The following is a 13,510-nucleotide window of genomic DNA, read 5'->3' as shown; positions in this document are numbered from 1 at the left end:
GCTACCAAAAAAAAATTGAATAACTTTTTTTCTTTTTAAGTTATCTGTTCCATTTTTGTTTTAATTTGCAGATTGATCTTTAAAATTTATTAAAATGGATAACTGGGACACGCAAACAAGAATTTTAATAGTCCGCCGCTATCACGCACTGGAGTCCGTAATTTTGGTACAGAGAGAGTACAGGCGGATGTTTGGCGGCAATCCCCCGAGCAGATGGACCATAATGAGACTGGTGAATAATTTTGCTGAGCAAGGAACAGTCGCAAGAAGGCCTTATCATCGAAACCCACCAGTTCGGACGGAGGAAACGATCGCTGCTGTAGCTGCAGCTATACAAAGCAATCCAAGGGTTTCAACAAGAAGCTTATCTGCTCAACTTGGTGTCAGCCGACAGTCTTTGCAAACAATAATGCACAAAGATTTAGACTTATTTCCCTACAAAATTCAAATGGTTAACAAACTGAATGCAGCAGACTTGCCGATTCGCTTGGAATTTTGCCAGAAGATCCTGCAAATGGTGGAAGAAGACCAAAACATGTTAAACTGCCTTTTCATGTCTGATGAGGCCCATTTCGATTTAAACGGCAATGTGAACAAACAAAATTGTCGAATATGGAGTACTTCTAACCCACAGATACTCCACGAGACGGAATTGCATCCTCTACGCGTGACAGTGTGGTGTGCGGTTTCTTCACGCTGTATTGTCGGGCCTTATTTTTTTGAAGAAAATGGTCACACCGTTACGGTTACTGGAGACCGTTATTTGAAAATGCTGAAAGAATTTTTCTATCCAGAACTACGCCGAAAGAGAATTCCTTTCAACTCTGTGTGGTTTCAACAAGATGGGGCAACGTCTCACATAGCCCAGACTGTTATGACAGAGTTGCGACGAAAATTTCCCAATAAACTGATTTCAAGAAACTCCGAATTTCGTTGGCCCCCCAGGGCGCCTGACCTTACTGCACCTGACTTTTTCTTGTGGGGTTTATGTAAATAAGAAGTTTATAAAACAAAGCCAACAAATTTGAGTGAACTAAAACAATCCATTCGGGCAAGGAATGGCCGCAATCATTCCTGTCGCAACTCTCAAAGCAGCAATGAACAACTTTTTACTAAGATACCGCACTTGTGTTAACGAGCATGGGGGGCATTTAAATTCAATTATTTTTAAAACTAGTTAAGCTACATTTAATAAAATTTAATGACCTTCAACTTGAAAAAAAAAATAAGTGAATTCCATACACTAAAAAAAAAGTTATTTGAGTTTCTTAATGTAGCAAAATTCATCAGCCACCCTGTACATACTTACGTATGTTTGTTTTCTGCATATAACTGGTGCCAATCCGACCGATTTCAAGCTACACCAACCGTTGGAAACTTGTGAATCCAAACTACCTGTTTCGAAAGGTACTGAAGTTTTTTTTAAATATAAAATTATGTTTAATAAAAAATTCAGGCCAAACCACATTCCAACTTTTTTATTGGTTAGGTTTTATGAATTGGGTGCAGAGGCAATTTTACAATTATGAGTGGGTAGGCGAGTCTGGTGGCTGCGTAGGCACTGGGAATTCTTCTTTACACTATGGGATCCCTTCTAAACCATCCTGCGGTTTTTATAAACGAGCTTGACTTCGTTGGTTTATGATGCGCTACATCTGTTAAAAATGTTGGCATTGCGTGTGAGGTCTTCGTCTAGCTAATTCTTCACACTCACAAAGGAGGAGTCTAAGTAGTAGCTTATAACGGGTGATCAATTAAGAGGAGTTTTTTTCATTTGCGTTTTTTTTACAGATCGCGCGCGAGTTGTGGCAAACTGTCATCGTGGATTTGTTGAACAGCGTTTGGCATTTCATCATGGAAAGACTCACACCGCAACAACGTCTACAAATTGTTCAACTGTATTATGAAAATCAGCGTTCTGTGACAAATGTTTTTCGTGCGCTTAGACCGCATTATGGTCAACATAATCGGCCTGCCTTAAACACTATTCGACATACCATCAACAAATTTGAATCCGAATATTCATTGGTGGATAATTCTCGACCGAATAGACCACGTCCAGCAAGAAGCATTGAGAATATAGCTGCAGTAGCAGAGAGTGTACGTGAAAACCGCGTGACCGTTCTCAGCAACTTGGACTGTCGTATGGAACAACTTGGTCAATTTTACGGAAGGATCTTCATTTAAAAGCATACAAAATACAGCTCGTACAAGAACTAAAGCCAAATGACCTTTCTGCACGTCACCGTTTTGCTGATTGGGCTCTTGGAAAGATTGAAGAAGATCCGCTCTTTTCGAGCAAAATTTTGTTCAGCGATGAGGCGCATTTCTGGCTCAATGGTTACGCCAATAAGCAAAATTGCCGTATTTGGGATGAAGAGCAACCAGAACAGGTTCAAGAGCTACCTTTACACCCAGAGAAAACAACGGTCTGGTGTGGTTTATGGGCTGGTGGAATCATCGGTACATATTTTTTCAAAAATGATGATGGCCGCAACGTAACTGTGAATGGTGCTCGCTACCGTACCATGATATCGGACTTTTTGCTACCTGAAATTGAATCTAATGATCTCTACGACATTTGGTTTCAACAAGACGGAGCCACTTGCCATACAGCTTGTGAAACAATGACTTTATTGAGAAGTCATTTCGGAGAGCAGCTGATTTCACGATTAGGACCTGTGAGTTGGCCACCAAGATCTTGTGATATCACACCTTTGGACTTTTTTCTTTGGGGATTCGTGAAGTCCAAGGTCTATGCTGATAAACCAGCTACGATTGAAGCTCTGGAAGCCAACATTACGCGTGTTATTCACGACATACCAGTCGAAATGCTCGAACGAGTGATTGAAAATTGGACCTTCAGAATGGACCACCTTAAGCGTAGTTGCGGCCAACATTTGAATGAAGTCATATTCAATAAGTAAATGTCAAAGAATGTCCTTTCAAATGATAAATAAAGGTTTTGAACATAATTTACATTTTTTTTTTTTAACTATTGAAAAAAGCACCTCATGATTGATCACCCGTTACAATAATCGTAGTATGGAGATCCCAGCCTTCTAGCATAGTTACCTATAATGTACCTATCAAACCCTTCTACATAGTTACCAATTAGACTTGTGTTCTCTCTATTGAGTTTCAGCGGGCATTTTGAACGACCACTGTTGAGTTACGGCCATGTCAATTAGCTTAATTCGCAGGTTGTTAGGCTTTGTCATTTTGTACTTACTATTCTAATAGTTTCCCTATCTATTGAATAGTTTGTGTTGTACCCTTTCCGGCAAGCTCATCTGCTATTCAGTTTCCTGCTGTATTTGTATGATTTGGCACCCAAATGAGGTTTACATTGAAACACTGGGATAAGTGACTGTTTCTGACCAATACGTTTTGGACTCGCTTTTATTGCTGCCTGGCTGTCTGAATAATTGACAACATTCCTGGTGATAACACTCTTGTATTACTCGCTGTAAGCCCGTCTTTAATAGCAATGGCTTCCGCTTGAAGTATACTGAATTACGTGTAAAAGAAATCTTTTCTAAATTGGGCAAAGTGTAATAAAAAGTATGATTAGAGCATTGTTTATGATTATATATAATCCTGACTGAGTTCACAGTTTCCAAATTCGCACATGAATTACATCAATGGGCGCATCACCCGCATGTGCGTAATCAATTAAATTTTGATGGGGAAATGAGATCTGATATACCCTGCGGGCAGATGATTGAATGAACGAATTGCTGACCAGTTATGGCGTTACTCTCACAGTTTCTTGCCCTCCGTCGTTGCTTACTTATGCAAACTTGTAATAAAGTTTACTATTCCGAATATATCTGGGTATATAAAACTTTCCCAAACATACATAAGGTGTGCATACATAATAGTGGTGTGTATGGAAAATGTACTGTACTTGCACGTGTGCACATAATCGCTGTGTGTCACTCATTCATAATGCAACATATCGGCACGAGTGAATGCGAATAAAACGAAGCGAAAGAAGCCAGGCGGCGTGCAAATGTGCTGGCTGTCCTCAGTGGAAATGCAGGAGTAGCGTTAGCGGTGAGGGGCTTTGCTAACAGATTGACATCCTAAGAATTATATTTAATGTAATAAACTTTGTGATGCTGCGGTAACTGTATAGTGTTCGCATTAGTTACTGATGTGCTCGTCTTTCTAGATAATGTTTTTGCATATGAAATGTACGAAGCTAATGCCTTGTGTCATTTGTGACTATTTGTTGCTAACATTGTCACTGCGCCTAAAATGCTGCTGCTAGTCTGTAATTGACGAGTTAAGCTTTTTCGTATTAAGGAGGGAGCCTGGTTTATAAGGTAAAAAAAATCAGTTTTTTTTCGTTTTAAGCGATTCCTAATATATTTCAGAATATTCACACAAAGTTACAGAGCCTAATTCTCAATATTTCCGTAGATACAAAGCCAAAGATAGGCGAGCGTTAGGTAGTTACGCTGTGACCGGACAGCTATAGTACAAACTTTATCTTCTTTTCTCGCCTTTTCATTTTTATGATTTCTTTGAATTGGCGTACATGAATGAAAAAAAAACGAATGAACCTTTTGAAATGAATCATAGCTTGTTCCCTTCAGTATTAAATGCTCTTCTTTTTGAACTAACAATATAGTTAAAAAAAAATGTTTCAAGATTTTTATACCATGTTGAAGTGAATTTTTTGACGTGATAACGTCTTATACTTCGATTTAACAGGCTGCACGCACGAAAAAATGTGTCGTTACCTTGCTCATTGCCGTTACCTTGCTCATTAGTGTTACCTAGCTCATTGGCGTTACCTTGCTCATGTGTCGTTACCTTGCTCATTGTCGTTACCTTGAATGAACGGAACGAACGACAAAGCAAACAAAGCAAACGAACGGCAACGTTCGACATCTTTCTCTCTCCTACTTAAGTGAGCGTATATGTGTATGTATATGCGCATATGTACATATATAAATTCACGTATTTGTATTTGCATATGCCTTCTTATTGATTATTATTAATTTGATTTACTTGAAGAATTTAAAATAAAACCAAGTTTGTTAATAATACCTGTTGTTTTACTGTTATTATTATTTTTTGACGTGATAACGTCTTATAATTCTATGTAGCCGGCTGCACGCACCAAAAAATGCGTCGTTATCTTGCTCATGCGTTGTTACCTTGCTTGAACAGCATGTTATGTTATGTTATGTTATGTTATGTTATGTTATGTTATGTTATGTTATGTTATGTTATGTTATGTTATGTTATGTTATGTTATGTTATGTTATGTTATGTTATGTTATGTTATGTTATGTTATGTTATGTTATGTTATGTTATGTTATGTTATGTTATGTTATGTTATGTTATGTTATGTTATGTTATGTTATGTTATGTTATGTTATGTTATGTTATGTTATGTTATGTTATGTTATGTTATGTTATGTTATGTTATGTTATGTTATGTTATGTTATGTTACGTTATGTTATGTTATGTTATGTTATGTTATGTTATGTTATGTTATGTTATGTTATGTTATGTTATGTTATGTTATGTTATGTTATGTTATGTTATGTTATGTTATGTTATGTTATGTTATGTTATGTTATGTTATGTTATGTTATGTTATGTTATGTTATGTTATGTTATGTTATGTTATGTTATGTTATGTTATGTTATGTTATGTTATGTTATGTTATGTTATGTTATGTTATGTTATGTCATGTTATGTTATGTTAAAGTATATTATGTTATGTTAATGATAACTCATTCTCTATTATGTTATGTTAATGTTAACTCATTCTCTATATCCATACAAAATATCTATCAAACAAATAAAATTAAAATTTTCTTTTGAAAAATGCAATTATTCAATCAGTATTTTCTTATGACGTTATCACGTTAAACTATCGTCAGTAAACCGACTTTACAGACATCCTCTTTTTTTTATAGAAAGGCATTTTTTTCTTTAAAACCACGTATTTGTATTTGCATATGCTTTCTTATTGATTATTATTAATTTGATTTACTTGAAGAATTTAAAATAAAACCAAGTTTGTTAATAGTACCTGTTGTTTTAATGTTATTATTATTTTTTGACGTGATAACGTCTTATAATTCTATGTAGTCGGCTGCACGCACCAAAAAATGCGTCGTTATCGTGCTCATGCGTTGTTACCTTGCTTGAACAGCATGTTATGTTATGTTATGTTATGTTATGTTATGTTATGTTATGTTATGTTATGTTATGTTATGTTATGTTATGTTATGTTATTTTATGTTATGTTATGTTATGTTATGTTATGTTATGTTATGTTATGTTATGTTATGTTATGTTATGTTATGTTATGTTATGTTATGTTATGTTATGTTATGTTATGTTATGTTATGTTATGTTATGTTATGTTATGTTATGTTATGTTATGTTATGTTATGTTATGTTATGTTATGTTATGTTATGTTATGTTATGTTATGTTATGTTATGTTATGTTATGTTATGTTATGTTATGTTATGTTATGTTATGTTATGTTATGTTATGTTATGTTATGTTATGTTATGTTATGTTATGTTATGTTATGTTATGTTATGTTATGTTATGTTATGTTGTGTTGTGTTATGTTATGTTATGTCAAAGTATATTATGTTATGTTAATGTTAACTCATTCTCTATATCCATACAAAATATCTATCAAACAAATAAAATTAAAATTTTCTTTTGAAAAATGCAATTATTCAATCAGTATTTTCTTATGACGTTATCACGTTAAACTATTGTCAGTAAACCGACTTTACAGACATCCTCTTTTTTTTTATAGAAATGCATTTTTTTCTTTAAAACCTCCAAAAATTGAAATTTTGGAATTTTTCTCAGTTTTCTTAGTTCATCTAGAATAAAAAATCACGATAAGCAGAAATCCATTTGAATTTTTAGCTTTAGATAATAATTACGAGCTGTATCTTGTACGCTAGTTGAAAACTCCAGCGTTGCAGCGCTCTACTAATTTCTATGTTAAAAATTTTTTTCAACTTATTTTAACCAGTATACAAATTTTTTATACTTTTTAAATGTTGATTAAAAGATAGAAAAAACTTTGCAGTGCTATATTAAGTTTTTCCTTAAAAAAAAATCGCAAAGAGATGCAATTTTTAGACCTCATAAACCAGGCTCCCCCTTTAAGTATTTATTTAGTGTGTTCGTACTGTTTATATGCAAACGGAATAATGTTTTTAAGGAAAACCGGAGCAATAAAATCTCCTTTAAGTACTTAAATACGTATATATATGCACATATTTAGTAGAAAAAAGATAGAAATTGTAAAAGTGTAAGTAGTTTGTCACAAGCGCTGGTATTTTCCTTTGAAAAATTTCTCACATTTTTCATTTTTTCCTTTTCTTCATATTAGCCTATTGGCGTTTTATACTCCTGGTTGGGTTTTGTTTTTCGTGACTCCCACTAAGATGCCTTTATTTTCGCCACTCACAAGTTTACCTTCGCTGACGTCAAAGCCATAGCCCCTTCACTTTTCCTACTTTCAAAGTGTACACAGTGGGACATTGTAGCTGAGTTTGCTTGTGCCTGTTGCAAGTTGTTAATTCAAAGATCGAAATCAGCAAACGAAAAAAATGTCCTTATAAAAGCCATGCAACTTTAGGTTATCTATTTGTGGAGAAGCATTCAAGTCACACACCACAGAAATGTTGGAGGATCTCTGCGCTGAAATCTCAAGGTTATTTATAAGACGCTTTTATATTTACTATTATTAAGTGCACACGAAAATCATACACACATGAATATAGAAGTAAAAAGACAGAAAAGCTGGCACTACATGAAAACTATTAATTTATTAAAATGAACAGCAAAATATATTATAAAAAGAGAAGACGCGAGCACAAAATTAAATCTTTGCATGTAATTCGCAAATTGTGCCTCTCGTCTTTTCCATTCGTTGAATCCGCTGAAATATTTATTTTTTATTATTTTTTTCTTATATTTGCAGGTATGTTTTCTGCGCAAGAATAATCAAAGCAACAAACATTTATGAGAGACTTTTGAAATGTAAGTTGGTGTGCTATTCTTCAAACCCCTACAGGAAATGCATATAACTAACATTGCTAGTATTAGACTGTTAAACAGATTGGCTTTACTTCGCACCCAATGTATAGTCTCAAAGGCCTCTATTAGCTACAGACTGATTAGCCAAAGAGCAACGGCAATATTTTGAAACTCCTGGAATTTGATTTCGTTTATATTGTGCTACAGACATTTTATTCAGACTAATCGCCTGTAGGGCTGAAAAAAGAACTACACAATTTGAGATACTTCCATTAATTTAAGTATATTATATTTTGTATATTTCAATGATTCACAAATTGTGTTCTGACTTTCGATGGTATCAGGGTATTTCCCCCCATGGCGTCATTTTGATTATTTTCCATGCAGCAGAGCAATCATCAGTTCATTTATTTTATTCATTGGCTTCTTATATACGTGGGATGCCTTTTATATGTCGGGATTTGGCGACCCTGGGGTTACAATCTGTCAACTGACAGCTGCATCGCAAAGTTTCACATTTTTTGGCTTTTACGTACTCAGAACGTTTTGAAATAGCAGCGCTTTTTGTGTTGTTTACAGTAACTTAAAAGATTCATCTCGGTCCAAAAATGGAATTAAATCGTGAACATTTTCGTGCGATTATTTTTTACAACTTTCGACGTGGATTAACTCAGCAACATTGCATGGATGAACTTAATTCATTTTTTGGTGATGGAACTCCATCAAGGACCAGTGTTTATCGATGGTATGGTGAATTCAATCGTCGTCGTAGTTCACTCCAAGACGAATTTCGTGAAGGTCGTCCAAAATCAGTTGTTGTTCCGAAAACCATTGATGCTGTGCGCGAACTGATATTGCAAGATCGTCATGTGACCTATCGTGAGATTGAGACAATCTTAGGCATTAGTGGGACCAGCATACATTCAATATTGCATAAACATTTGACTGCCAAAAAAATTTTTTCGCGTTGGATCCCACACAATTTGTCAATCGCTCAAAAAAAGGCTCGTATCGATTGGTCCAAGGAAATGCTCAAAAAATACGATCGCGGGGCTTCGAAACACGTCTATGACATCGTGACAGGTGATGAATCATGGATTTACGCGTATGAGCCCGAAAGTAAACAGCAGTCGACTGTATGGGTGTTTCAAGATGAGCCAAATCCAACAAAAGTTGTTCGCGCACGAAGCACTTCCAAGCAAATGGTCGCCTGTTTTTTCGGAAAAACTGGACATGTCGCAACCGTACCACTAGAACAACGCAGAACAGTAAATTCTGAGTAGTACATAACCATTTGTTTGCCAGTTGTCTTCCAAGAAATTAGGAAAACCAATCGCCAAAGACGGACCCCTCTTCACCAGGACAATGCGAGCTCTCACACATCGGCTCAAACAACAGCATTTTTGGGCACCCAAAACATCGAATTAATGGGTCATCCGCCGTATAGTCCTGACTTGGCACCGAATGACTTCTTTTTATTCGCGTACGCAAAAAAAACAAACTGAGAGGTCAACGTTTTTCGACACCTGAAGAAGCGGTTGCGCCATTCAGAATGCATGTTTTGGAGGTACCTCATTCAGAGTGGCAAAAGTGCTTCGACAATTGGTGCAAACGCATGCAAAAGTGTATAGATCTTCATGAAGAATATTTTGAAAAACAATAAAGTGATTTTCGATGATTAAAATTTGTTTTTGTTCTCTAATTCCGACATATAAAAGGCACCCCACGTATTAATATTTTAATGGTGCCATGTCCAAGGCTTATTTATCAGTTAACCCTAATTTCGACTTAAAGCTAAGGTGTAATTGCTAAAATGTGTCAAAGCTTCGTGTGGTGATTGATTGATTGAAATAGGCTATTGCTGGTTTCCTTCTTTGAAAAGCTTCACCTTCGACTTGGGCGTACAATACAACCTACCTTAAGAATCTCATGAAAGTCCAACCATTAGCTTGTGTAGAAATAACAGGTGCGCTCCGATCGACGCCTCAGGCGGCGCTGGAAGTAATCCTACAGATTACATATATATGTTAAAGAGATAGCGGCCAAATCTGTTTCCAGGATTAAAGCAGCAGGCACGCTAAAAGTAAAGATCAGTTTTACTATAATATCTGTGGAACTCTTGCAAGACGCATCGAATACAGACTAACTGGCTTTCAAGATAGATCTGAACAAAGGCTATAAAATGCAAATACCCGACAGGAAGGATGGGCAGGCCAGAGTCAAATCAGATGATAGTTGTCACCAAAGGCCATATATCGGATGATAATGGTGCTGGCTCAAAGATGGGCAATAGCACTAGATCGCGAGTGTACTCGGAACAATTGTCCTCCAAGCTAAGATTTTCCCTATAGACCAAGCAACAAAAGCGATAAGACTTGTTGATAGTCAAGCAGCGACCAATGCACTGGCCTCAACGCGCATCAATTAAAGGTGTGTTAAAGAATGCAGGAGGTCGCTCTTGCCTGTTAAGACTCTGAGCTTGACCTTCAGCGAGTGGTAAAGGACATACGCATTTCTGCAAAAGAACTGTACACGGCGGGTGACTTGAGCATAATCGCGGAAACCAATAGAAGTTGGTCTCTGACTACCAACTGCAGGGCCTCCAAAGCACGCTGGTCAAAACTGAATCTTAAAAGGGCAAAATGTCTGCTTGTATTCAATAGAAAATAATTGGGTCGGCACTACACCTCCTCTGTGGATGTGCTGCACTTCCAATAAACCGTGCCAAATATCTTGGCGATTATTTTGTTGAAGACCTGGGAAATTTATAAAATGTCTCAATGGCCAGATACCTTTTTAAAAATATCTAGGCGGTTTAAGCAACTTGAAATCAAGCGTAGGTATCACAATGGGCATTAGGGCCATCGAGTGTCTTGTCTGAGGCAAGCAACCTGGCTTATCTAACCTAACTTTACCTCAAAATCTCGTAAATGTCTGCTTCAACATCTCCAAAATTTCTTCGTTCTGAAGGCCATATGGGTCTATAGAATTTTCGTTTTTTCTCCACGTATTTTTAAATGAAGAGACTATTATATATAGAGAAATGACTTCTTGAAACGTTTTCTCTCATTGGAGTACTGCGCAATGCTGAGCTGAAGAGGGCTTGACGTCGTAAACATGTAACCGAATAAGTTAAATATGCGTGAAAGATTTTATACAAAGTGCTTCAGATGCCGGCAATTATTGAATCATAATTCACTAATATGAGACCAACAGCTATTCTAGCTCAAAATCTGGTGCTAGTGAGTGTTATAGCTCTGAGGAACGGAACTGTAAAATATTTGTACCTACCAAAAGAAATCGAGTTTTATTGATTTAGTTTCATTCTTAAAACCATCTCTGTGTGTACTTAAATCACTTCTGAGTTATCGTATCATATCGTATATGTTCATCTGATCTTTTTTTCATCTTATGTTGGTGCCCGAAATGGGCAACGAATTGACTGGCAAATTGGGAAACTGTGAATCTGTGGCTCACGTACAGATATCAGAGCCAATTGTGTTGTTTTTTTCTTTTTTTTTTTTTTTGTTGGGGTGAGGTCGCTTTAAATGTCTCATACATACCCTGTATAAGCCTGGGACCTTTTCACCTCGCATACACAAATTATGTTTTGGTGCAGCCCCAACACTTGCAAAGCAACTAAGACTCATTTTTAAACAGAATAGGTCAGAGCTACGATCGCTGCCTGAACCAACTTGTGCATTGGCGTCATAAAGTGTTTCAACGCTAAATTCATTAAAATTCCGTGCGCGTTTTTACTAAGCCACAAAAGCCAGTTTGCAATTTTTTCTGATTTGTGTCCAAATGCCTAAGTGTAAGCGAACTCTTAAATGCACTGCAACAGCTATTTCCTACTTTGTGCCAAGTGCTGTCTGAACGCAGACACGAAAATTGGATGAGCATTGGAAAAGATGTTTATTTTATTCTTATTTTTTAAATTAATTTCAGCAAAGTTTGTTGCCTGTTTTAATTTTGCAAATGTGAACGTCAGGTCCGTTAGCAATTTCGCCACCCCTGCCAGCGAAAACTTTGAGGTTTTCAACATCGAATTCTTACACCTATTTACTTATGCATGCGTGTAACTAGTTTGCGTGTGTGTGTATCAAGCGAAGGATAGCATTGAGAGCAGCAATGAATTGCAATTCGCAATTTACGCTCGTCCGCGCCTGTGTATTGAAATTTATCACTCCACCATTTTCTAATGGCACGACCCCAACGACCACGGCGGAATATGCCAGAAACCGTAGCACGCGATAACGGGTCTCTAAGACTTTGTTTCAATTTATAAAAATTTTACTTTGTTTTGGTTTGGGTTGGATCTCATCGATTGCGCACCAAATACTGTGTAAGTGTAAGGCATCAAAACGGAAGCGAAGTGAAAGCGCAGTAAAATGCAATTTGTGCATGCATAATGTAATGACGGGAAGGGTGGAAATTCAAATGTTAGGCGGCATATGCGCCTAAAAGTAGCCTGGTAAGAGCATGCAAACAGTGGTGCCTTAGTTTCGGCAAGAAAAACGAAGAGACGGCAGGTATAAATATTTCGATTTTTGCTTGCTTAGGCAATCGACGGTGATTTCATGGAAACTTTGCGGAAGTAACAACAACAACAGCTATGACAACCATAAGCAAGAATGCTTAAGCGGCAAAGCATGCTAAGAACTTCTGCAAGGAGCTTCGCTTGGTGAAATTATGAAGAAGCACCAGCAAAACTGCAAACGCTCACACAAAACAATTTCATTCAAAATTGCAAAAAAAAGGTCTGGAAATAAGGTCAAGTAATTGTTGCTATTGTTGTTTTCGTGCTGATTTTTTTATTGCTGTTGGATGTTTGTGTAACGGTTATTAAAGAAATGAAAGTTTAAGTTGCGCAATGTTGCAGTTTTGACTTCTGAAATTTTAAAGAACGAAAAGTTGGCGCAAATTTTGAAAGGAAATCGGAAAATATTGAATGCTTACACAAGTATCGATTAAGTTGATGAGTCCACTCGATTTTTTCTTAACTACTTCAGTCCAACTACAATTGCGAACAAAAGCAAACTTAATTTTTTGTGAACTTTCTAAACAGTTTTTAATATTTAGAACAACATAAGAAGTGCATCGAGAACTGGGGTTGCTTAGGCAGGCTGATCGCCCTCTCGACGAACAAAAACCTCAACCTTCAGATATCCATTCCCTTATATTGAACGGAAATGGGAAGGCACTTAGAGGATATGGCGCAGTTATGAGCTACACCAGCATCCTACCTAAATGTCGATGAAACTTCTTTCTTAAATTAGAAAAACCAAATTCGCAAATAGTCATATCCTCAAATTTCAAAAAGAAACAAACATTTTAAATAACGTCCCTAGTCCAACACCTCCATCACTAGACTTTGTTAGTAGGGGTACGAAATCAGCAGCAGTTCACATACTTTAATTTAATTCACGTAAATTTTATATACCCGACCCATATCCCAGCTG

General features: G+C 36.5%; 1 protein-coding gene across 2 annotated transcripts in view; it reads left to right on the top strand.

The window, feature by feature from the left end:
- LOC129241571 (putative uncharacterized protein DDB_G0282129) overlaps nt 1-13,510 on the top strand; it is a 148,679-nt gene that overhangs the window by 90,598 nt on the left and 44,571 nt on the right. For both annotated transcript variants that reach the window (XM_054877978.1, XM_054877977.1), the window contains exon 4: nt 7,993-8,051. In XM_054877978.1, the coding sequence (XP_054733953.1) occupies nt 7,993-8,037 (45 nt within the window). In that variant the 3' untranslated portion in view covers nt 8,038-8,051. The remainder of the gene's footprint in view (nt 1-7,992; nt 8,052-13,510) is intronic.

The sequence above is a fragment of the Anastrepha obliqua genome, chromosome 3 (genome assembly GCF_027943255.1).
Source record: "Anastrepha obliqua isolate idAnaObli1 chromosome 3, idAnaObli1_1.0, whole genome shotgun sequence".
NCBI lineage: Eukaryota > Metazoa > Arthropoda > Insecta > Diptera > Tephritidae > Anastrepha > Anastrepha obliqua.
Note: the sequence above shows the minus strand (reverse complement) of the source record. Positions and strands in the feature narration are given on the sequence as shown.